Genomic DNA, 25,878 nt, shown 5'->3' with positions numbered 1-25,878 from the left:
ACACGATCCTCTTTCTTCAAACGAGGCTCTGATACCATGTGAAAGTATCTCCAACAAGATACTGCGAACAATATTACAATATTCTTGGAAATAAATGCGTATACAAACGCCCAACAAGAATACTTGAAACACTTGTGCACACAATGCACACCACAAACTTACAAATGCACAAATACGAACCCAAAAGTCATAAGTTCCACTAACACAGGCTTGAGCTATAATCCCAAAGCCTTACAAATACAAGGGAAGAGGCCCTTATTTATAGGGCAAGAGAGAGCCTTGGGAGGGGCTCCACACATAGTCGTTGGAGCCCCTCCAACGGTCACAATTGTGACCGTTGGAGGGGTCCAACGACTAGTGTGTTGCCCCCCCCCCAAGGAAAAGTACATTGTACTAAAAAGAAATAAAAAGATTTAAAAGAAAAAGAAAAAGAAATTGCAAAAATAAATTACAATCATATTCAAGAAATTGAATATGCATAAAAAGACCAAACTACCCCTACAACTATTATTAGAAAATGTATATATTTTATATATATAATAAGTAGAGACATATACATATATATTAATATATGTATATGTATTACCTTATATATATAAAATATATATAATAGGTTACATGGTTTGAATACATAATTTAACAAATATGCCCTCTTTATCTAGAATTGGGTCATACCCTTATCCAAGTAACATTAGGACTTAAAACATGGCTGACCCAGTGGTCCAGAATATTGCAAGTATGCCATCATGGTCATGTTCCAACAAGGGTGTGCATGATGAATAACATTTTGAAATCTGAATGGAAGACTTTGATTGCATAATTGGACTATTTTCCATTTGTTTTCTTGATGTTGACAATTCATTGAATGTTCATGTCGTATTTTTGTTCCTTATGTTGTCGACACTGCTTAAGAATGCCCTTAGAAAACCCATCATTCTCTGGCAACTTGAGATATTGTGCTTGTGGTTCTGAAGTCCAAACAAATGTAGCAAGATATATGTTTCCAATTTTTAGTGCACCTAATGTTTATGGTTTCTTTTGTTTAGCTATTCCAACAAAATTATTTTTTGTTACAGAGTGGCAGATGGCGCCATTCATAGAGGCAGTTGATGCACAACAGTTATCACACTTTATTGTGAGTAATAATGTTGTCAAGACAAACTTTAGTTGATTCATTATGATGTTTTTTACCATGCTAACAGGTCTCTGGAGGTTTGTTGTAACTTGTAACTAATTATGGTGAGATGTTCATTTTCTTTCATTTTCTTTTTGGCCTATTGTGGTGACTCAGCTTGTTATAACCATATTAATTTTCTCTAAGGCATGTTTTTACCCTATCTTTCATGAGTTTTACCTTTTTCTTTTTTCTCTTGTTTTAATGTTTAGGTTGTTGTGACAACCATAACTGACTGAGCCTCTTATATGTCATTAAGGTTCGAACTACACATGTGACATGATATCTCTAAGAGTTGGATAACCTGTCTAAGTCAACATCAGATGTGAGACTAGAAAGGTGTTGCATCTAGGTTGAAAATGGTTTGGATATGGGATTGTGATTTTGCAAATTTTGGCTGTTCCGGATCCGAGCCGAACCGAACCGACTCCCCAGTGTATTTTCTGATCTGAAATCTGAACCATTTGCAACCCTAGTTGCATCTTGTTTAGGGTAGTTATAGCAGCTCCCCATTTATATGAAGTGTGTATAACACGTGCATGTGAGTGGGTTTGGGTTGGTGTGTACGTGATACATTCTTTGTTTCTGTTGTCTTTTGTATTATCTTCTCCTGTTAGAGGATCATATATTATCTGATTCAGTTGAGCGCAATCCATTAGTGAAATTCTGATGGCAGCAACTTGCTATTTCAATATATTCATGAAATTATTTCATAAATGAAAATAGAACAAGTACACTGAAATCATCTTTCTTGTAAAAAAATGCTGCATGACTGCTTGTCTCCTGGAGTCGAAGTTACAGTCAGAATTAGTTAGTACTAAAATGATTTCTTTATTGTATTCATGTCATCCTGAAAAAAAACCGGGACTGGGTTTCACAAGTTCAGTCAACTATTCCATAGACTAATATGAGTAACAAAATTTTCATGAACATTAAATTAAAAAGCAGGCTATCTAAAGTAATGTTTTATTTTTAAAAATATTGTCAATATTTTTTTTGTCAATGAGAAAAGTTTATAATAGCTAAAGCTTTTCTTGAGTGATTTAAGTATGCTTTCGTTGTTTGCAGGTCAGGTTCTTTTGCCATATCCTACGTATTCGATGGGAATCTACTCGTAGCCGCACAAAGCAGCGGGCATTGCTTATGATGGAAAACTTGGTATGTGACACTTTGGCAGTTTATTGCGGTTCTTTAATTATCTTGTCCTTCTAGTGACATATTTCAGTTCTTTTAACCTGTTTTCTCAGTCTAAGAACTTTGAGAATGGGGTCTTATTCTGGAATTCAATAGAAGGAATTCTAAAGGAGTCCTACATTATAATAATTATAGGAACAGTGTCTATATAATAGAAGTGGATTATTGTGAAAAGTTAAATCGTGATAGACAGCAATATAAGAAAGCAAAATAAATATAAATAGTTTTCCTTAGGTAATTTTCAGATGACCACCAAACTTTTAATCCTTGTTAATATATTAACACTTTTTTCATGTTCCAAATAGCCCCCAAACTTTTAACCTGAGCTAAGCAACTAACCCCATAAAGAAACTATATTAAATTCATATGTTAAAATGAATAAACTTACAAAAAATAACTGAGCATGTTCTTTTCCAACTCTATAACTTGTCCTTATCTTTACTTATTTGTCTCAAATAATGAAAACTATAGACATATGAAAACCTTGCTTTAAAAGAAGGCATTCCATCTACCATCATTTATGTTTCTTTTTCTTGAGAAGATTTAAGGTTGAGCTCAGACTATATTACTTGCATTAGGTTAGTAAAGTTTCTGAAGATTGTCCTTCAGCTGCGCAGAGGATCAAGTTCTCATATGGAGTTAGCATCCCAACTATACCAGCACTGCGGAAGTATTGTGCTCTTAACTTTCTTGGAATAGTTGACATACTTTATTGAGAGTTGAGACTGAAATTCCAGATAACCTCTCATTTTTCTGTATTCTGCATTGTTCTTCCCTCATTCCTTTTTCTCTCGTCTGAATTTTAGAGAATATGGTGAACTTTTAGTATCTTGTGGCCTGGTTGGAGAGGCACTTCCAATTTTTGAGGATTTGGAACTATGGGACAATCTAATCAATTGCTACTGGTATAGTGTTCTTTATAATTTGTATTGATTAAGCTCATGAAGAATCTATTTCTGTTTAGCTTTCAAATACTGACAACATAAAAGTTTCTTGGCAGCTTACTACAAAAGAAGGCAGCAGCCGTAGACCTTATCAAGTCAAGATTATGTGATAGACCCAATGATCCTAAATTATGGTATGTTTCTAGTTTATCCATAGAACATAATTATTTCTCTCTACTTGGGCCATTGACGTATATGTGACATATATGTCGATTACCATGCTTTGGGAAGCTGGAATATGACTTGGAGAGAACAATTTCGAAGCTAAAAGATGACTGATGCAAGGGTTATAGGCTTCCATGCATGCAAGCAAGAAAAAGAAAAAATGGTTACCGTTGTAGTGGTGGTACTGATATATAGAGATGAGTTGTGAATCTAAAAAAAATATATTATGGTTATTTGAGATGGAAACATATAGTCTTTTTACTCCTAATAAGAAATATGGCGAATAATTCAGTGTTAAGTCTAAAGAGCATCAATTAACTTTTGATTCTGTCACCATCATGCTGCAAATTGTTTTTTACTTTTTGCATGTGAATGCTATGTTTTATGCATATATGCCTTTGGTGAATTACTTTTATCATGTTTTATTTATATGTGTGGTTGCGTTGTTCATTTGTTCATATTAATTTATTTGCACTTATTTTTTCTTAATATTCTATTCAGGTGCTCTTTAGGTGACGTTACAAATAATGATGAGAACTATATGAAGGCGTTGGAAGTTTCAAATGGAAAGTCAGCTCGAGCATTGGTAACTCCTACTGCCTTGCATTGCATATTATCACCTTAGTTTTCAAGTTGATAGGTCTTTGCCCCTTTTTTGTATTTTGACAGAGATCTCTGGCTCGTAGTGCATACAACAGAGAAGACTATGAGATGGCTAAAAACAATTGGTATGGAAAGTTAAGGAATGTTGGCTTAATTTCCTTTGACACAATTGTGTCTTATTATTATTATAAACCTTTCAAGGAAGACATACAGTTGCTTGCCAACTTTACACTTACTATGTTGCTGCAAAACTTTTGTAAGCTTAAATGTTCCATTATTTTTATTTTAAAGATTTAAAGATGCTCTAACGATACTGCTTTTACATTAAATTTTTTAGGGAAGCTGCTTTGGCATTAAATTCTTTGTATCCAGATGGTTGGTTTGCCTTAGGCTCTGCTGCATTAAAGGTGATTTTTTATTCCTCTTTTTTTTCCTTTTCCCGGTTTTTCCGCTCTATATAAATAGGTTATCATTCTCAGTTTGTAAGTTATGAATTTTAAGGTCACAAAACAGCAAATGGAATGAAAGTTCAATGTATTTGCTGCACTTGTTCGGAATGCAGGCTCGGGATTTTGACAAGGCAATAGATGGGTTTACACGTGCTGTGCAACTTGATCCAGAAAACGGGGAGGCCTGGAATAATCTTGCCTGCATGTATGCCTTTTCAAACTGTTTTGCATTAGAGAACATCGTTCCTTGCACTTATTTTCTCATTACTCTAGGATGAATCATGCTTTTTGTAATAATATTTGATCGATGATCTGAGGAAATAGATGTTCTTGGTGAGAGAAATCCTCTAGCTTCAAAATTACTTCTTATGGGTGGACTGCACAGTGTTTTATTAATAAGAAAATTAGGGGCTAATACAAGAAACCAACATAATATGGAATATTACAATACCACCACTCTAAGGTGGCATCCGGCAGTATACATATAAGAATAATGGAAATAATAAAAAACACAATCACAATGATAAATAAATGATGAGAATCAAATAGAAGGCCTGGTACGAATCCTCAGCGGCCATGTGAATTGATGAGAACACCCCTTGGCTAATATTATTGTTATATATGATAGTGCAATTATGACTGAAGTCGGTGGCTTATGCCCATGCATGGTAGTCTTATACATACATACCTACATGCATGGATGCATACACATACATACATACATGCATACCTCATGCCCATGCATGGTAGTCTTATACATACATACCTACATGCATGGATGCATACACATACATACATACGTGCATATATGTGTGTTTATATTATGGAGTACATGGTCCATATGATGTTATCATGTGTTTGTCAACAATTATATCCACCATTCGAAGTTTTTTGTCAACAATTAGATACACACTTAGAGGGTTTACTGGAAACTTGTATCAATTGTTTGCAAGCATTTCTTGAGTGGCGTTCTCTGTATCTGACTTGAAATCATGTACTTGCAAGTGGCATCATCAACTGGGCTTTTAACATTTTCTGGACTTTACAGACACATGATCAAGAAAAGGAGCAAAGAAGCTTTCATTGCATTCAAGGAAGCATTGAAATTCAGGTTTTAGCAATTTAATTTATTTATTTGGTGTATCCGGAAAATATCAGTTTGATGACTAGGCTGCTTGGCAGGCGCTCAAGCTGGCAGATGTGGGAAAACTATGGTCAAGTAGCAATGGATGTGAGCAACGTTGGTCAGGTATTCATAATGAAGCAGCTGATAATTTGTTTCTCTGGCATCTAGATGTGCAAAAGAGCCTTTCTTCCATACTCCCAATCATTCTTTGAGCAATTTTTTTTTCTTGGATGTTTGATGGCTTTTATTCTGGATCTCAAATGTTTTCCTTTGCATGATTTGGGCATGTGAATCATGTTGGATGCTGCATCTTAGTTCAAAATTGGAATTCAGAACCAAAAACTTGTGTAATAGTTTTATGGTATGAAAGGAGGATGGAGACCCATGTTATGAAGACACCCTTGACCCCTAATGATGTCATGCGTGAGGGGTGGCACACAAGATTTGATTTCTATAATCACCTCGTTATTTGCAATATTTGGTACGACAGATTGTACCATACTGCAATTGTTGTTTATTTAATTGGACTTTGAAGACGTGCTTATCATGGTTTATATTCCAGGAAACATGCTTTGGATTCCAAATAATGGATTTTCAATCACAAAATTTTAGTTCAAGTTCAGGCTTTTGATTTTAAATTTTCTTAAAACCCCTATCTAAACATCAGAATAAGATTTCCATTATATAAACTATAAAATCACATCTGTGGGGTTCAATCCACAATAAAATCAATAAAATGTTGAGACTGATGGGTAGATAGTGTGGTGCTGTTGATACTATCAAATATAACCCACATACAGACACACACACACACACACACACACACACAGATCTGTGTAAGAACCTGGTTTTCCCAATTTAAAAGAAAGCAGTTGCCCATTTTTGAGTTGAAACTCATGAATGTTCACTCGAAATATTTGGTTGACTAATTCGTTTTGCCTTTAGGCACTGTGGCCATCAGAATAAAGTTCACTGTCTTATTTTTTTTTTATTCTTGTTTTTCTTTCTCATCCTCTTTTTTTTCCTGTCGGTCGTTGGATCTTCTAGTGCTTTGATAGAAGATTCTCTTTTGCATTCTACTGCTTTACAGCTGTTAATGGAAATTGCACTGGCTACTTACATATTCATGTGTTAAATTTTGTGTCCAACATGATGAATGGGCTATGTTGGTTGTAAAATTCACTAGCAGTAGAGGAGGGATGGGCTGTTTTGGTTGTAAAATTCACCAGCAGTCCAGCAGTAGAGGAGCTTGATTATTTTATAGTTTGCTAGTTCTTCTCTTTCTGAGACAAAATGACGCGAGAAAAAGGAATCACCACAGGAAATATGGAATATAGATGTGACACAAAATGGGCAATGGAAAATACTATTGGTTTTAGCAGACACTAGAAAGAGATTATTGGTTTTGGCATACCAATTGGTGAAATAAAGATCACAATACTGTGTCATTTATTCCTGAACGTTTGAAAATATGGGATCTTGACATGACAAGAACTATGAGTGGCAGATTGCCTCAAACATGATATGTAACGCCAATATTTTTTGACAGGCATTAGAAGCTGTAAAAATGACATTTGAATTGAGCAATAATAAGAGAGTAGATGCTGTATTGTTGGAGAGAGTGGTTGTAGAGATGGAAAGGAGATCAACCAGCATGATTGATAAGCAAACTGACCAGTTGATGGACTTCCTTGGAAACATTCTGCAACAGGTATAAGAAATTTGGTTAAAGTCCTTTTTGTCTTCATATTGTGATGTGGACGTGCAAGTATTTTTGTCAACATTATTTTCATCTTGTAGTCCTAACTGTTTCAGGCATATGGATCTTCCTATGTTTGCCTTCCATGCCTGCTGCTCACCAAATGTTAGTAACTGCTGCAGATTGTGCGGAGTGGAAAAGGGGAAGGCATATGGGGGTTGTATGCTAGGTGGTACAAACTAAAGGGGGATCTAACTATGTGTTCTGAAGCACTTTTAAAGCAAGTTAGAGCATATCAGGTATTGTATTGAGGCTTTGTTTTGCGAACTTGGTTTCTGTTAGTGATGTACTTACGTTCTACTTTATCTTGATAATTTTGTATGATCATGAGCAGACGAGCTTGTTTGTAAATTTATCATGTTGGTGTCTAAGGGTGGGCAATGAACTGAGCCATTCATGGACAGTTTGGTCCCCGTTCATGTAAGAGCTTGCTCAAATTACTGTATTTAGGTTGACAAGAAGAGCTCCAACCTATACAGATTTAGGCAGGCTTTATTTGTATAAGATCATGAAGATTAGAGTACATTATATGTATATGTCTTCTATGCTATTCTTTTTTAACCAAAAATGAAACAGTTGGCCCAGTGGTAGGTCATTGGGCCTTAAAACATGGACACAGGTTTAAGTCCTGCCACGTCCCTATCTCCTTTATTATTGTTATTTTTTTTTTAAATAAAAAACTGCCTTGTGCTTGACAAAGCTGAGGTCAAGCTTGGCTTTTCAAGCTTGATTCAATCTCGAGTTAGGATGAGCTTGAACGTCCTGAGTCCTGCCTGAGCTTGGCTTGTGTAAGCTTTATTTGTTTAGAGTTAGTTTCTTTTAATGTGCATATCCCTTCTCAAATAGAGCTCCATACGAGCTGAGTTGAGCCTGATCCTGGGAGCAGACATTGGGTTGGGACTTGGTTGGACCCTTAATTGCATCTAGGGCTAAGAGATGACCTGAATTGTTGTTAGTTCTTCCCATCTCTTATTGGATTTAGGATGGGTCCAGAGCTTATCATGCCCCCATCCAAACCAAAGCTCATTTACATATACTTTTGGGTTGCACTTGTGACTTCCTGCACTGGACCCATTATTCCATTAAAAAAAATTTGCGACCAAACCTCATTCCAAACTGATTAGTTGTCAGGTGGTGTGAGGCCTCTGTTTTTGGCCTGTCCCAGTTCATCGAATACCTGGCTTCACTGGACACCCCCACCCCTCCATCTCGACCTGATTAGTATTCAAGCACGGTCCGAGCAGCAGTTTTTTGGTCCTAACTTGGCTTATCCCATACCATCAGCTGCCTGGCTTGATGTCCACCCTCACATGAGCCTAACAGTAAAACTTGGCTCAGTACATTCTGAAACTCGAATTGAGCTTGAACTACCTTCTTCAACTTCGACTTGCTGACATAATCAAAACCATATGACCCTGTGAACTACATTGTGTAGCCATTACTGTCCCAGTATGGGATCATATGAGGTTTGCATGGTTGCTTGTCTTGGTCATTAGGTGAGAGAGCTCGAGCAAGATTCTTAGCTACAGAGCCTGGCCTTTTCTCACAGGTAGCTTGGTTGATTGCGTGCCTCTAGTCTCAAGAGTTCTGCCACCAGGGTAGTGTTCCAGGATTTTTTAGAGACCCAAGAAGTATGTTGTGAGTATATAAAGATCATTAGTCTTAAATGAGTTGACTGAAACTATGCCTAGTCATTTTTTATACCAAGCCAGCTCAATCTATGACTAGGAACACATTTTTGAGTTGAATTGTCGAGTCCTGGGTGCTTAATCAAAACCTTGGTAGAATTTTTCAACTCGTCTGGTAGCTGTATCACTTTATTACCTTGGCTATGTTGCTTACCTGTTTGCTAAATTGTTTCATTTTGTAGGGATCTGATCTTTGGCATAATGAGGAACGGTTCAAGAAATTTGCAAGTGCCTCTTTGCAACTTTGTCGCATATACATTGAGATTGCTTCAACTACAGAAAGTCGTCGGGAACTCACTGCCGCAAATATGCATTTGAGAAATACAATTAAGCAAGTGAGATTTAATCACTTTCAACTGCCAAAATATGTCTTTTTTAAAGGAATTTTGACCATGGTTTTTGCAAATCTAGTTTTTCTCTTCCTTCTTTGCTTATCTTGCCTTTTAGGATTAAATGTCGGATTTGTTTTTATTTTTTCTCTTCTGTGCTGTGAACTGTGGTATTTAATCATGACCAGTGGTAATCCCTATCTTTGTACATATATTGTGCATTTTTCCTTTTGTGGAATTGTTATATGGAACTAGTTAACTGCACACCACCAACCGCTGACCCACTCATGCACAATCTTGTTAGGAATATACGTGAAAACTGGCAAGTGGTTTTCAGTCTTAAATAATTTTCTAGGCTTTAATGTTACAACATATAATATAACATGTATTACTTGTAATTTTTTCATGTAACGTGGGTATTATTGAAAAGCCACAAAGGCATTAGAACTTTTAAAAATAGAATCCCCACGTCCCTAATATGATTTCTAGAGGGACTTTTCTCGAATCTTCTTCTTGCTGTGTAACTGTCCTTTCCTCTTCTTTTCCAATAAAGAGGACAAGATTGAAGCAGCTATTAGAAACTCTGAAAGGGTATCAGAGAGGAGGTCCATTATGTAATCAAATGGTATGTACCAAAAAGTGCTCACACATAAAATTGAAAAATAAATATTTTTGTTAATGCTACACAAAATGCATTCTTACAAGAGGGGCTTTGCCCCTTATTTATATACTTCAAAATGACTAGCTGTTAGGATATTCTAATGGCTAGCTGAACTTAACTGCTAGCCATTGCTAATTGGCCTTACAAAAAAAATACAAAATATAAAATACAACAAATAAGTTAAAAAAATGTACAAAAGAAAATAAAAAGTTCTAACCTATTCGAATATAATCTAATCTATTTATTTTCATAAAACATATTACATATCTTAACACTCACCCTCAAACTTAGGTTGTAAAACTGAAAGCTAAGTCACATGGACTCGGCTAAAAGGTCGACACACCCGCGTCGACACGCCCCGACACGGGTGCGGCTTCGGACACGGGGCGGACACGATCAACTAAGTGTCAGACTCGGTCAACGCACCGGGGCCGAGCCCGTCCACATTTTAGACTCGGTCAACTTTGATCAAGTCTATTTTTGTCCATTTATTAAAATTAATTTGGACTTGGATCCGGACCCGACCCGGATCCAAGACGATATCGGGGTCAGGGCCCGACTCTTAAGAGGCTACGCAGGGAGAGGGGCAGACGACAGACCCCTCCCCGCCGATCGCTCCCTCTCTCCCACTCGTCCCTTGCTCCTCATCCCCTTCAGGTTCGTCGGCAACCCAGACCCCAACGACCGTAGCCGCCGGCGACGCCAACCACCGGTCCTCTCAGGTATATCCCTCCTCCCTCTTCCGTTCTTCCCCTGCCTCGGATTTGTTTTCCGGTAGGAGGCTCCGCCCCCTGCCTCAATTTGTTTTTTTGGCAGGGGGCGGAGCCCCCTACCTCCGTTTGAGCCCCCTGTCTCAGTTAAGTTTTCCGGCAGGGGGTGGAGCCACCTGCCTTAGTCGCAGTTTTTTGCTTTAAAATTTACAATCTTATATATATATATATAGCCGTGTCCCCGTGTCCAAAATTTTTGAAATTGCTCCGCACCCGTGTCGCACCCGTACCCGCACCCATGTGACATAGACTGAAAGTGAAACAGAGGTGAGGTCAAAGTGTTAGTGAAAAAATTGGCTAGCCAATATTCAGATGATACATAGGGCAATGAAATATAGTTTATCAGATACTCTTCTCGAACCTATGATAGTCTATTTTAATATTCTTAGAGCGTTGAAGTGTGTGATTGCATGCAATGTTGGTAGGATTTTTTGTTATCATAGAAGAGTTTAGATGGTTCACTGTGTGAATACTCATGGCGGCCAGAAGTCTTTGTAGCCATATAATTTTCGTGGTGGTGGTGGTGGCCATGGTTATGTATTAAGCTTCAATAGACCATAACAAGACCTTTTGTTGCTTATTGTACTTCTAAGAAATTAGTGTCACCTAAAAATACATGAGAAACAGTGGATGAGTGTTTTTTGTTAAGATCACTTTCCCAATCAACATTTGTATAAGTAAAGCAATCTAGAGATGAAGAAGATGACAAGGATGGTCCCTCTGAAACAAAACTTTATATATATATATATATATACACACACACACAATGTGATCCTAAAGATTTCACTATTATAATAGAGGTGGGAGCATGATGAAACTGGTTAGCTGTAAGAATTGCATGTGTTATATCTGAACTGATGATGGTGAGAGCTCCATTCAACTGTCAATAGGAGGTGGGGTCCCCCAAAATTACTCCATCATCTTGGCATTATGACTTAAGGTGTATCAACCTTCTTAATATTTGTTATCCCAGACTGTTCAATAACATCTACTGCAAATTGGTATGAGATCTATGCGAATAAGTCACCTCATTACCCAAGTAACTAAGATACCCAAGATTTGGCATGAAAATTGTCTAAATTGGATTTGAGAAGTTTTATTTCTTCTCTATTGTTTCATATATAGTAAAATAACGTTAGCTGACACCTGGTCGATAGACCCTAAGAAGCCTACTCAGTGACTAGGCAAGACTAAACAAATTAACATATATATATATACACATATATATACATATAATGAATTGTAAAAATTAATACCAAAGATGCATGCAACATGAAATTAAACATGACATAGCATGTCGTAGCACATTGTAAAGCTATAATTTTACATACCACAAACCTGGCTAGGTGGGTCGACTTAAGGCCTCCAAGTTGAAGGAGGTTGAGAGTTTGATACTCGAGGTGCACACCCTTTACTGCAAGGCCTAAGCCAAATGGAAAACTATCCTTAGTGGGTAGGGGGTGTAATGATATCTCCAAGAGTAAAAACCAATGCCTACTAGAGCACCCACAAAGGGATACTCACAAGAATCACAATAGCACACACTCACAATAATAAAATAAATATTTTATTAATTAAGAGAATTCATAAAGCATGCATAGCTAAGAGGGGATAACGGTCCCCTATATATACAAGGGAGAAGGCTTCTAGGCACTAGAGCACCCTAACAGTTATAAGACTGAGCAAAAGATCTAAATGCCCTTAGAGGGCATTAAGCTAAAAATACAAAAATAAAAAAGGGAAAAAAATAAAAGGTAAAAATTAAATGCAAATTCTAAATACGTTCTAAAAATAAAAAGATACAAATACAGACAAGAATGTATATATAATACATATATGTATATGTACTATATATATACATACATAACTTAACACTCCCCCTCAAACTTACAATATAATTATCGAAAGTTTGTCAACAAGGAGAAAATGAAACCTAGGAGAAGGTAGTGCCTTGCTGAAGGCGTTTGCCAATTGATATTCAGAAGTCACATACGATAATGATATGGTCTTCTTAAGTACTTTCGAACATAGTGACAATCTATTTCAATGTGCTTAGTCCTCTCATGAAATGTATGATTTCAAGCAATGTAAATAACACTATTATTATGACAACAAAGCTTAGAAGGCATCATAAGACGCACCCCCATATCTTCAAGTAGTCATCTCAACCATATAACTTTTGATGTAGTGGTGGCCATGGCTCGACATTCGGCTTCCGTTGATTAAATAAAAACTTTTTGCTGTTTTTTTTCACTTTCACTACACGAGCGAGACACCTAAAAAGATACAAAAACTAGTAGTTAACCGACGATGATTAGAATCCCCTTCCCAATCTGAATCAGAGTATGCAACTAAATCAAGATAGAATGAAGATGATAGAAGAAGTCCTTTAGAAGCAGTTTTTTGAATATATCTAATTATCCTCATAACATTACTCATACGCACAATCATTGGTAAATGTTGGAATTGACTTGCAATATGAACTATATGAGAAATATCAGGTCATGTGATAGACAAGTACGTGAGAGCTCCAATCATCTGACGATACGATGTGAGATCTTTTAGAGGTGTTTCATTATCAATTTTCATTTTTGCATTAATCACTACTGCAATGTCAACTCTCTTCTTGTCAGAAATTCCAGACTTGCCATTGATCTCAATTGCAAATTTAGTTTGGGTCAATAAATACCTATGAGGTGAGCATGCAACCTCAATACCAAAAAAATATATAAGAAATCCAAGATCAATCATTTCAAAATTATTTTTAAGAACATTTTTAATGACTAACTCTTTGTTTGTTTTCACCTGTGATGATCATGTCAACTACATACAAAAGTAGAATGACGATACCTGCATCAGATGTCTTAACAAATAAAACATTGTCATTATAACATGACCTATATCTAAGATTTAGCATAACAATACTGAATTTGTCATACCCGACATTAGGAGCTTGTTTTAAATCATACAAAACTTTCCTTAGATAGAGAATATAACCAGGTGGAACCTCAATACCTGGAGACGGGTCCATATAGTCTTCTTTCAAATCTCTATTTAAAAAGACAATTTTCACATCCATTTGAACCTCAATACCTGGAGGCAGGTCCATATAGTCTTCTTTCAAATCTTCATTTAAAAAGACAATTTTTACATCCATTTGATATATAGGCCAACCTCTAATGGAAGCTAGTGTTATGAAAGTCCTAACGATGGTCATTCTTGTTACTGAAGCAAAGGTTTCCTCATAGTCTATTTCGTATCCTTGAGCATATCCTTTGACTACTAATCTCACTTTATGTCTTTCACTTTTGGTTTTAACTTTATTTACCCATCTATATCCTATTGACTTTTTTCCATTTGATAATTTCACAATATCCCAAGTTTTAGATTTTTTAAGGCTTCTAGTTCTTTCTTCATGGCTTGTACCCACTCTTGGTGGGCCTTAGCTTGACTATAGGTCTTGGGTTCAAAGTAGGAAAATATGCGGGCTAACCATGTTCTATGATTTGGAGACAAGGACTCATAAGATACAAATCCATCTTGAGGTCTTGAAATCCTAGTAGATCTTCTAAGATTGGAAGTTTCATCTTGTTCTATTTGAGAGAGTCTTTCTAAGACACTAAGTTGGTTCTCAATGGTTCTCTTAGAATAAATGAGGATAAGAGGTTCAACGTCTATAATTACATTCTCATTATTGTTGTCATGAACATCTACTTGAGGTTCCAAATTAGTGACATATCAAGCACATCAACATCGTCATCAACACTTTCCTTAGGCAATAAATCCAAAAGAAGCAAATCTTCATTATCTTTCTTAGGCATAGTAGAATCAAAATAGCTTTCCTTTTCAACAAAATAAACATTTCTTGAAATATATAATTTATTATTTTAACTTCATAACACCTAGATCTGCTTTGATTTTCAGCATATCCAATAAAAACACACGAAATGACTTTTGATGAGAGTTTCTCTTCTTTTTCATTCAAAAGACTCAATCATCATCCCTCGATATGATTGGGTTGATGTCACCTTTGCTTCTCCTTTTCTTCATATATTTGCCGTAGTCTTTGATTATGTTGCACAATGACTAAGTCATTGAACTTTTTGTCCTATAATTTATTCTTCTTTTTATGGATCTACATAAAAAGTTTACAAAATTAATGTATATACAACACCAATAAGATCGACTAATAGTAAAAACATCAATAATCAATAAACAGTAATTAGTAAACTTTGATTACCCCATAAGATGTACTCCAGTTATGCTCAGACTTGGATGCACCATCATTGAGGCCAAGCACTTGAACAACAAAGTTCTGCAACTGGGTACAACTAATGCCAAAAGAAAATCACCAGTCAGCTATATAGAATAAACATAAAAAAATGAAAAGGGTAACTAGTCAAATCAATCAATTAGTTATTACATAATTATATATGAAATCTAATGCTAAATTACTTGGCAAATAGTTCTCTCCTCCATTGGGTTGCCATTTTCATGCCAAAAGGTCTACAAGCATTTCTATAATTTATCAATTGATCATGAATAGTATTTTGATCTTCAATGCTTCACACAAGATGGACAATGCATGATACAACCTGCCTTTTATTTTAAGATTTGTCTCTATTCCCTTACACTCGTGATATTTTGCTGCTATAGGTATAAGTCAGTTGCATGCAATGACTGATGCATTTGTGCATCCCATCTTCTATCCACTATCTCCCAAATAGGACCATACTATGCATCATCACCTTTCAAGTTTACCTATCAAGTAATAAGCAAAACAAATGAATGCATATTAATAAACCAATGAAAGCAATTATTTAATAAAATGATAGAACTTATGAATTATAATATATCCTTATATGTTTTTTTGCTAGGTCCATCTCATATATGTGTCCCATGCATCGGGCCGGCCCGGCCCGGGCCCGTTTAAAGCTCGGCCCACCAGGCTTTAAGTGCGGCCCGGTTCTTAACGGGCTTGGGTTTGAGGAGCAGCCCATGGTCCTGCCCATTGGCCCGGCTCATTGGCCCAACGGGCCAATGTGAAGCGGGATGTGTCCGGCCCGGCCCAACCCAAATCCATTTGTAAATAATAATAGTTAACAACTTCCCAACTTCCCATGCACCCAATTAATTATCTTTCTAGTTTCCATACAACTAATGTAACTAATTAGGTAAATAGTAATAGTTACCAAGTTTCTATGCAATAGTTAAATTTTTAATTTTTATATTATTGGAAAATTAATAAATAACTGAGACCCATTGGGCCGGCCCAGGCCCGGCCCACATATATAATGGGCTGGGTTTCAGCCCGGTACCTAATGGGCCCGAGCCTAAAACCTTAGCCCAAACCCGGACCATGGCGGGTCGGGTTGGCTTGGCCGCCCGGTCTGTTGCCCACCCCTATGTGAGCCTATATAGGTCCCTTTTCGTATATATTCTCATAATGTACAATGACAGATTTTTTCTCCCATGAACTTTAATGGTATATTTTTTGACTATTTTGCCCTTTAACTTTTAAGAATGTCAAATCTATCTTTGAAAGTGTTGTGCATTTTTCTGAATTCTGACCAAATAAGAATATCGGTTGCTGCAAACTTCTTTCCTTATATATTAAATTCTGTCCTATGCTACATGTATATGGTTTAAATGTGAATATATGGCCATTTTGGTAAAATCTCCACTAGAATTAGTACACAAGAGGATATGCTACAAGAGAGAAAATGGAATATCCACGTGACAGATTATATCCCAAAAGTACATACTCCAGATATTTTATTTAACTTGATAAAAATCTGAAACTGCTTTTAAAATCGTTCTTTCCTTGGAATCAGAGGGTACCAAATGGAAGTAATTTGCTATCTTTTAATAAATGTAGTGGAATACCTTTATTCTGCCTGTTAGTACAAGGTACCATCATGACTTACTATGAGTTCAGTCCAAAAAAGCTTTGCAAGAAAATAGGCTTTTTGTAACCAATTTGGTGAGAGAATGCTGCAGTCTAGGGTATTTCTTGAGACAAGTCGGCCTTCTGTTGCGCTTTAGTGTTTTGTTTTGATTTTCACTATCTGCAAAGTTATCCATGACCAAGGCTATGGAATGCTTTCAGATACCATGGTTTGAAGTGTGCCTGGTGTTCATCTACCCGTTAAAGTTATTTCTGAGCTTCTTTCTTCCTATTGTTAGCCAACGGGGATTCACATATCATTCCCATCCAGGTTAATCAACTTTGCATCTCTATTGCTGCCACCTTGTTGTTGGAACTAAGCCAGCTTACCATTATGCACATTCGTGACCTACACCATGGGCATTATTAATTTTCCTGACGTTGCCCTCCAATATGCTGCTCACATGCCTTGCATTTGCTAGTGAGTTGCCAGATTGCTCATAGCTGCTTGCTTTAAATTGAGGGCTGGCACCATTTCCTGCAGTTACATTTGGATTAGAGGAAACCATGCCGAAGCTACATCTTGTACATATTGCTCCTGTTGTAGGAATATCACTTTGGGTTGGATGTGATAGATCGACGATGAGGTTGCACCATAGCCAGAGGGTCGTGGGTTCAAATCCCACGGGTGACCCCCAGCTTGCCTATAAAAAAAATGGGGGGGGGGAATAACTTTCGATGCAGGTATAATTTCTCTAAACCAGGATCTGTTCTCGTCAAATATGAAACCAGATAAACAGGTCCAATTTTTTTTCATTATCAATACAACTGACTTTAATTTGTTCTACTGGAGATTATTGTTTAAGTCTTTTGGGTCCTTATTCTTTAAGGGCTGTTTGATATCCCAAGTCATTTTTTCCTCAAGATAAGTTTATCTTAGACAGTTAAATTTGCCTATGGAATAATTCTAGACTTGTTTAATTTAAAGAATAAAATGTAATTTGAAAGTTCTGAATAGAGACACTTGGTGAGAGAAAATTCGGACCTCCTGATTTCCAACTTTTTTCTCAGGAGAAAGTTTTCCAAACAGACAACTTTAGCTCGGAGAAGTTTATCTTATTTTTGTTTGAACCTAAAAATTAAGTCGCCTCACTTTTTGTAGACAACTTTTACTGGCATGACAATTTTATCCAGCTAATTAAGGAGACAGAATTTATTACCTCTAAAATAACCTGCATGTGCTAATGGCTTTGTTTGGGGTCATAGAAGAGCCTTATCTCGGACACAAAAGTTACTCTATTGTTTTAGGGCCTTTAGGCTATAATTGCATGTCTTGTCGTATTAAGGGTCTTTAGACATTCAAATTAGGTTCTACTTTTTGCTTGAACTTCTGTTTTTCATGTTTCTGCCCAAATATTTGTTATAAATTAAGAATGTATATTCAGTGATTCTAGGTTGTCGATAATTAAAATTAACTTCAAAATAATGTTTGAATTAAACCTTTCAATTTTGTGCAACTCTCACTGACTTTCCATTTGTTCATCGTAATTGATTGATGTGCCTGTCAATATTGCGTTCATATTTTACTGGAATTGAAGTGATTTGATGTGTTCAGTGTTCTGCAACTCTTTTGTTGATACTACTATCAACCTCTGTTTAAACTTGTAAGATTAAAACACCAATTATTCTTCATGAATTCCAGTCTGCGGACTTTTCAGCGACAGAGGAATACAGAGATCTCAAAACCTGTTATGCTGAGGTGGAGAAGTTGCTAGATTTCTGTTGAAATGTGCCAATAAGAATGTTCCCAGTTTTGCTATTTATGCTGCTGTCTTCGTTTCAATCTTCATCTTTTAGAATATAGAAGTGGGATTTGTGGCTCTGGCTGACTGATGAAAGCTTCATGTAATTCTCCTCTCATTTCCTGTATCATGTCAGTTTGTTTGTTCTGAGCATGTTAGTCATCAAGTTTATATGTAGGATCGGAAAATGAGACGAGCTGTTTGTGGTTCCACTCGTGCTCGTCTCGTGATGCAAAACCGTGTGAACATAGGAAATGGGATTTCTTAGAGAATTGATATTATTAAGAGAATCATGATACTTAAACATAAAAATCAGGATTCCCGAGGGAATCAGGATTTCCATGTCAATCAAAATCCCTGTCTGGAATCAGGATTCTTAAACATAGAAATCGTGATTCCTATTACATGGAAATCATGCTGTATTTAGAAATTGGTATTTCTATGCAAAAAAATCACAATTCCCTGTTGGTTCTAAGTAATTCTAGGAACTACGATCTTTAATATGGATGGTCCTAATATGATTAAGCGGTGTGCGTATACTCTCATACAGTTTAAGCTCTGATGTATGTTGAAGCTCTCTCAATAATGCAAAAGAAAGCACAAAACTTAGTTTTATGATCATGCACTGGCCTGGTTCATCAACAATCCATGCTCATTCTATGCGTTTGATGGATTGATGTGTCATTCCGGTTCTAGTCTAGCTAATTAGGTGGTATCTATGTGCTAATCTTGTTTGCCGGGTTCCATTTTGGTGTTTGTTTTGTGAAGGTGGCATGCTCACCAGTGTGGAGGGAGCCACTTGTCAAAGCACTATTGCACAGACTTCTCATTGCTCTGATGCGGCCTGCAATCAAGAATGTATACAATACTTGGGAGATAAGGCCACTGGGAGATGTCTGGACGCATTGATTTGTCAATGCATATACCCATGCTAGATGTTACCAAGGTTGTTAAATGGGATGAGGCGAAGAGAGACGTTGAGCCTGTTATGACCAGGCGTTGAAGCGTAAGCTTCAAGCTTCATGATCAAAATAATAAAATATATAATATTAATAAAATAATAATTTTTTTAAATAAGAACAACTAATAAACGACAATATAAAATAAATACTACTTTCCTATATTATTCATTTTCTTATATGCATGCACATGTAAACCACAATTAAGTTAGACTCATAGTGCAAGATAAATCAAGTTATATCTACAATCATGAAATCATATTGAATACAATGAGGGCTTCGCTTGTATGGTAGGAGCTGTTAGTTCACGTCACCATGTGTTAATATATTGAGAGTTCAAAACCTAATGGAATGTTGTGTAATTCCAACATACACACACATGTATAGTCATTTATCCAACAATTCGTGGTAAAGATCAAGTGACACCAAATGAAAGCTGGAAGAAGCTACTTTCATTAACACATCTGGTGGCCGGTGGTTGGGCTCATTTTCAGTTCTTAAAGGGTTCATTTGAACTAGTAAAATGGGTTTGGTGAGCCGAACACGAACAACAGGTGTTGAACTCAATTCGACTCTTACATGCTACTTGAAAAATAAAGATTGTATCTTAAATATATTTTACATCCCAACAAGTTCAAATCCTATTGCTTAAAGTCTTGAAACAATGCAATTTCTTTGGCAATTGAGTCAACTTTGAGTTCCCTCAATATGTCTAGAGTTCATTACCAAATTTGCAAATTTGATACCCCCAAGTCCCCAACTGTCACTCAAAGAGTCAAAATCCCAAACACCAAAAGCCTCTCAAAACCTCTTCCACCCGTACCCCAAGCAAATCTCAAAACCCTAATCCCCACCATCCAAACAGCCCCACCCCATTTGCCCAATTCTGCAACTCCTCTGAACCAAAACCCCTCACACCACCACCAACCAAAACCATAAAAAAGAATGGCTACCAAAACCTACCTCATCCTCAAGACCCTCAGCCCCACCACCATCATCACCACCACCTGCAGAAGGATCACTACCACCCCATTCTTTCTTCAAGAGCCGCAACTCTAAGAACCACCACCACCAACAATGCCTCTCCCATCGAACCCATCAACGGGCAGCCCTTTATACCAGGAGAACTGTCGCAACCCCCACCCGAACACCCTCCTGTCCCAATCGTTGGTCCCTCTGGTACTCATCGACCAGACGCCATCACGGCAGATCCAGGCGTTCTCGCAGACGCTCGACCTCGCCAACCTTCTCAATGCCTTTGCCGACTGGATGACATTGCAGCGGTGGTCCGACCTTGAAGTGCATGACTCGACGCAAGGTGTGCGCTTCACCCATGTGAAGCGTGCGCTTTGAGCCTGCAAACGCCTTACTACTTCGCCTCGGTTCCTTGAGCTTGCACTTTGCCTTTGAGGCGTAGGCTTCAGGTACTAAGGTGTTCGCCTCTCACAACACTGAATGTTACCTTATACAGTGTAAGGATATGAATGGGCCGAATGTCCAATGCCTTCAACTGGTTGAACAAATAAAGAGTTTTTAATGTGAGATGAAGTTGAATGATATTTAAGCAGCTCTTGTTGTGACCTTTCAATTAATAAATTTCTCTCTCTCTCTCTCTCTCATTTTGAGCCTACTGCCAGCTTACCAGGATTTAAAAGGATTTTTTTTTCTAAATTCTGACCATACAAATGTGATCTGCATGCTTGATTTTATAGGAATGGACTCTTGTTAAAAAGCAATGGTCTACAATTTTCAAATTATTTAATGGTTAAAATTTCATTTTTTTATAAAAAAGAGTGTTTTTTTATCAAAAAAAAAAACTCCGCCTGTGTATAACTGTTTAGTTATACACTGCTGGTTCCAAGCCCGGATAAAGGAGGAGGGTTGCGGTAGGCCAGTGACAACCAACATAAAAACTTAGTTATACCCTATGAATATGAGCCAATATGAGAATTTCGTTGGGGCGTTCCCTACTGAGCGATGCACTGTACTCTATAGGCCCAAAGGCAATGATAAATGGGCAAGGGTTGCTAGGTCGTCGCCCAGAAGCGATGTGTCACACCGACGTCTAGGTGTGGTGTCAAATAGGCAAGGGTTCTCTCACTTTGTTGGACGGGGGGGGGGGGGGGTAAAGAAGTTAGTCCAAGACCATAAAATTAGGTTATTCACTTGGAACATAGGGTCTTTAACTGGTAAGTTGGTAGAGTTAGTAGATGTTATGTGTATGAGAAAGATGAATATTTTATGTCTATAAGAGACCAAATGGGTAGGTGAAAAAGCAAAAGTGATAGAACCTTGGGGATATAAGATTTGGTATACATGAATAAATAAGAATAGGAATAGAGTAGAGATTGTTATTAGTCGTGAGTTTATAGATAATGTAGTTGAGGTCCTTAGGAAGGGTGATAGGATTTTACTTATTAAATTAGTATTAGGTACGGATATTATTAATATTATTAGTGTTTATACACCTCAAGTAGGTTTAGATAATTCCATTAAGCGTTAATTTTGGGAAGATTTAGATGGAGTAGTACAAGGGATATCTTATGGAGAAAAGATTTTCATCGGCAGTGACCTTAATGAACATGTAGGTATTAGTAGGGATGGATTTGAAAGTATCCATGGAGGCTATGGTATAGGAGAGAGAAACGAAAGTGGAGAAACAATTTTAGATTTTGGTTTGTCCTATGATATGATCTTAGCAAACACTTGGTTTAGGAAGAGAGAGTCTCACCTAGTAACATTTAAAAGTGAGGTTAATACCAGTCAGATAGATTTTTTCCTACTTAGAAAGAGAGATATGGGTTGTTGCATCGATTGTAAGGTTATACCGGGAGAAAATGTAACTCCACAACATAGAGTCTTAATTTTAGATCTTAGAATTAGACAATGCCGCAAAAGAGATATACATAGGATAGATGCTAGAATTAAGTGGTAGGCACTGAAAGGAGCTAAATAAGGAATGTTTGTGGAGTAGGTAGTTAAGGAAGTTGATTGGTGTCTCGAGGAGGATTCAGAATCAATGTGGAATAAGATAGCTTGTGGCATGAGAAAGGTGGCTAAGGAGGTATAGGGTGAGTCTAAAGGCGGTGCACCGCTAGGTAAGGATACATCATGGTGGAACAAGGATGTCATATTAATTATTAAGGTTAAAAGAGAGTGTTATAGAAATTTAAGTAAGAGTCGTGATAATGAGAATTTGAAGAAGTATATAATAGTAAAGAAGGAAGCTAAAAAAGTAGTTCGAAATGCGAAGGATAAGGTATATAAGAAAATTTATGACAAATTGGATACTAAAGAAGGCGAGAATGATATTTATAGGCTTGCAAAGATGAGAGATAGGAAATCAAAGGATCTGGGTATGGTTAGATGTATCAAAGATGAAAAGAAAAGGGTTTTAGTCAAAGATGAGGAGATTAAGGATAGATGGAAAGATTATTTTGATAAGCTATTTAATAGAAGTCATGCTCAGGATCTTGGAGACTTCTTCATTCATTTTTATGAGATGAATCATGACTTCATGCGCAAGATTCAAAAGAAAGAAATTGCAGAGGCTTTGAAGAAATTAAAATCAAGAAGGGCAGTTGTCCCAGATGGTATACCTATGGAGGCTTGGAAATGCTTGAGAGAAAAAGGTTTAGAATGGTTAACAAATCTTTTTAACAAGATGTGGCGGACAAAAAAGATGCCTAGTGAGTGGAGGAAGAGTACTTTGGTGCCTCTACATAAGAATAAGGGTGATATACAAGATTGCACAAACTATCGTGGTATAAAACTCATGAGTCATACTATGAAACTTTGGGAAAGGGTGATTGAGTCTAGGTTGAGGAAAGTTGTCATGATATCGGAGAATCAATTTGGTTTTATGCCTGGAATATCTATCAGCATCAGTTAGCGTCAGAGTCCGATGCGGTTGCAAAGACTTAAGTACGATTTCCGCCATTGGTGCCATAAGACAATGATTCTAGAAAAAGAGCGGTTGCAATGACTTAAGTACCCCAGAGCTGATTATTTAAGACCCAGTGCCTGCATTGCAAGATTATCCGAGAAAGGAATCCCTCCTGAAGAAGGCCGTGAACATCAACCCTCTCAATCCCTTCTCTTTCTGCCTCTGTGCACACCCAGCAGACGATCCTACACTGCTCCATCAAGCACCAACTGACCTGCACACTGACTGTAGCATGGTTCAACTTGATGAGTTGTGGAGCCTGATTCAGAGTTTTTGCCCATATAAGAGGGGGGGGGGGGGTCCGGGGGCTCCTCCCGACGTGGGTCCCACTGCGAGTTCAGCAGACGGGGGTCCAGGGGGGCGCCCCTCCCCCTAGAAGAAATTTTTTTTGGGGCCTTGTATAAATTCTTTCTTTTCTTTTCCTCTTGTAACTGTCGAAAAAGAGCAATAAAGTTTTTCTTCTGGGCAACCATGACTTTTTATTCTCTCTCGGATTTAAGGGAAGTTTTTTCCACGTAAATCTGTGTGTCGTTGTGTTTTGTTTGATCGTTCTTGTTTATTATTTTCTTTAATTGTTTCTTGCTTGCGGTTTTCGTAACACCCTTTCTCGTGTTGGGATTTATTTTTTTTTGCAATGCGATTTAGCAATTTACGAACATCGCGTAGTGATTTAGGATTTTTTTTTTGCTACACGATTTTTGTAAATCTGTATTCGATTTAGCAATTTTCTATTTTTTTTGCTACGCAATTTTCATAAATCGCTACTCGATTTAGCGATTTGCCTTTTTTTTGCTACGCAAATTTCATAAATCGCTACTCGATATAGCATTTTGCCATTTATTTTATCGCGAGGTCCGTGACAGGAAAGCTAGAGAGAAACATGCCATTCCCGACATTGGGGAGGAGGTGGGTCCTGTCGGAGAGCACGATGCCAGAGGTCGAGATAAGGACCTCGCGGTGCCAGAAACTGATGAATGCCCACCAGGACTTGATGGTGCGAACTCCTGTGTTGAGTAGTGTCAGGGTGGCCTGGAAGGCATAGCCCTAATCGAAAGTATTGGCAACGTAGGGGTAGACAGATTACACTTTAAAATACTTTATTATCGGTGTACTGGAGGAAGATTCTGTTGTAGGTGTCCCTCGAAGGTGGCGGAGGAGCCGCCACTGTCGGTTGCCTGCTGGACTAGGGCAGCATTTTGGCACTGCTAATAGGAAGAGGTCGATAATTGTCATCGGATCGCCATCTCTTTACCTCCCTTAATTTCTTCTTTTGAGAGAGAGAGAGTTTTATAGTGTTTCACGGAAAAGGAAGAAGAAGAAGAAGAATATGACAACGAAAAGTTCAAACGAAAAAGAAAGAGAGCGCCTCAGGTTCGTTTCGTAGTTTGAACTTTTAAGAGTTAACATCATCCTCTATTTTCTGGATGAAGGATATTTTTGTTATTATTCCGAATCATCATTTTTTTTTTTTTAAGAAAGAACATTTTTGTCATTTTTTTCAAACCATCTAACAAGAAAGGATACTTAAGTCTTTGCAGAACTGTGCACATGGGATCCATATGAATGGGTGACAGAAGCGTTGGGCGGGGAGCTGATCGAACAATACTACTACAGCCGAACAAAGGAGAGAGTGGCAGTACGCCCGTATGAAAGTTGCAGTGACGCTGGATTTTACACCACCAGCAACTATAGAAATTGAGTTTGAGATGGGATCTACCCTCGTTCAGGAGGTTGTGTATGAGAGTAGCATTTGCTACTGCAATTTCTGTTGTGTAATCGCTCACTCGTTGGACAACTACCGCCACCGATCGGCTACTAAAGAGGCGCCAACAACAGTGAGTAATGGAGGGTGGTAGCAAGTAAAAATCTTTAGAAGAACCCCACGGCCGCAACAAGAAATCGAAGTGATAACAGAATAAATAGATTCAGAAATCGAAGTGCTGGCAAAAGCAACTAACAGATCCGGCACGTCGACACCAGACGGTACCAGGAATGGAGCAGAATCTGGTAACGAGGAGAGAAATAAGAGAGAGAGGAGAAAAGGAACGGTCGTGCATGTCCAACTGAATACAAGTCACCTGCGGTGCGGAGGAGATAAAGGCACGACATCAGAATCTTTGGCGAGGAAACTGAAGGCCACTGACATGGATGAAGACCACGCCTCAGGTGAGAACAACAAGGAGATCCAGGTCAGGGATGTAGCGTCAAATGAAGGGGAGAACATAAGGAAGAAGACGGAGGTCCTAGGGACAGCCGAAAGGGGGGCTGGGGGGATCCAAAAAAGAACTGAAAGCAAGGGCTTCAAATACCCGATTAATGCTGAATTGGGCCAAAGACTAAACCAAACGACGCCCTAAGATTGCGGGCTTGTTGGGTGGTCTTTCTTTGAGGAGTATGGGTCGATTTTGCTTGTTTCAATTTT

The 25,878-nt window shown here is 37.7% G+C and overlaps 1 protein-coding gene across 4 annotated transcripts in view; it reads left to right on the top strand.

The window, feature by feature from the left end:
• LOC149833087 (uncharacterized) overlaps window positions 1–19,490 on the top strand; it is a 45,366-nt gene extending 25,876 nt beyond the window's left edge. The window contains exons 6-21 of one of the 4 annotated variants that reach the window (XR_016433147.1): window positions 1,077–1,135; window positions 2,243–2,332; window positions 2,947–3,038; window positions 3,175–3,273; window positions 3,369–3,446; window positions 3,979–4,063; window positions 4,147–4,205; window positions 4,418–4,487; window positions 4,643–4,734; window positions 5,578–5,640; window positions 5,712–5,778; window positions 7,205–7,366; window positions 7,537–7,653; window positions 9,285–9,437; window positions 18,452–18,654; window positions 19,320–19,363. Coding sequence is in view for 3 of the 4 variants with exons in the window: in XM_090012709.1 (XP_089868835.1) it covers window positions 1,077–1,135; window positions 2,243–2,332; window positions 2,947–3,038; window positions 3,175–3,273; window positions 3,369–3,446; window positions 3,979–4,063; window positions 4,147–4,205; window positions 4,418–4,487; window positions 4,643–4,734; window positions 5,578–5,640; window positions 5,712–5,778; window positions 7,205–7,366; window positions 7,537–7,653; window positions 9,285–9,437; window positions 19,320–19,460 (1,427 nt within the window). In the remaining variant the exon portion in view is untranslated. Of the gene's footprint in view, window positions 1–1,076; window positions 1,136–2,242; window positions 2,333–2,946; window positions 3,039–3,174; window positions 3,274–3,368; window positions 3,447–3,978; window positions 4,064–4,146; window positions 4,206–4,417; window positions 4,488–4,642; window positions 4,735–5,577; window positions 5,641–5,711; window positions 5,779–7,204; window positions 7,367–7,470; window positions 7,654–9,284; window positions 9,438–18,451; window positions 18,791–19,319 lie in introns of those variants that run through there. The other 3 variants (XM_090012709.1, XM_090012710.1, XM_090012711.1) reach the window with 3 other exon arrangements.
• Window positions 19,491–25,878: the final 6,388 nt, after the last annotated feature.

The sequence above is a fragment of the Nuphar pumila genome, chromosome 7 (assembly GCF_984573655.1).
Source record: "Nuphar pumila chromosome 7, dmNupPumi1.hap1.1, whole genome shotgun sequence".
NCBI classification, from domain to species: Eukaryota; Viridiplantae; Streptophyta; class Magnoliopsida; order Nymphaeales; family Nymphaeaceae; genus Nuphar; species Nuphar pumila.
The sequence above is the reverse complement of the archived record's forward strand: the minus strand, read 5'-3'. Positions and strand labels throughout refer to the sequence as shown.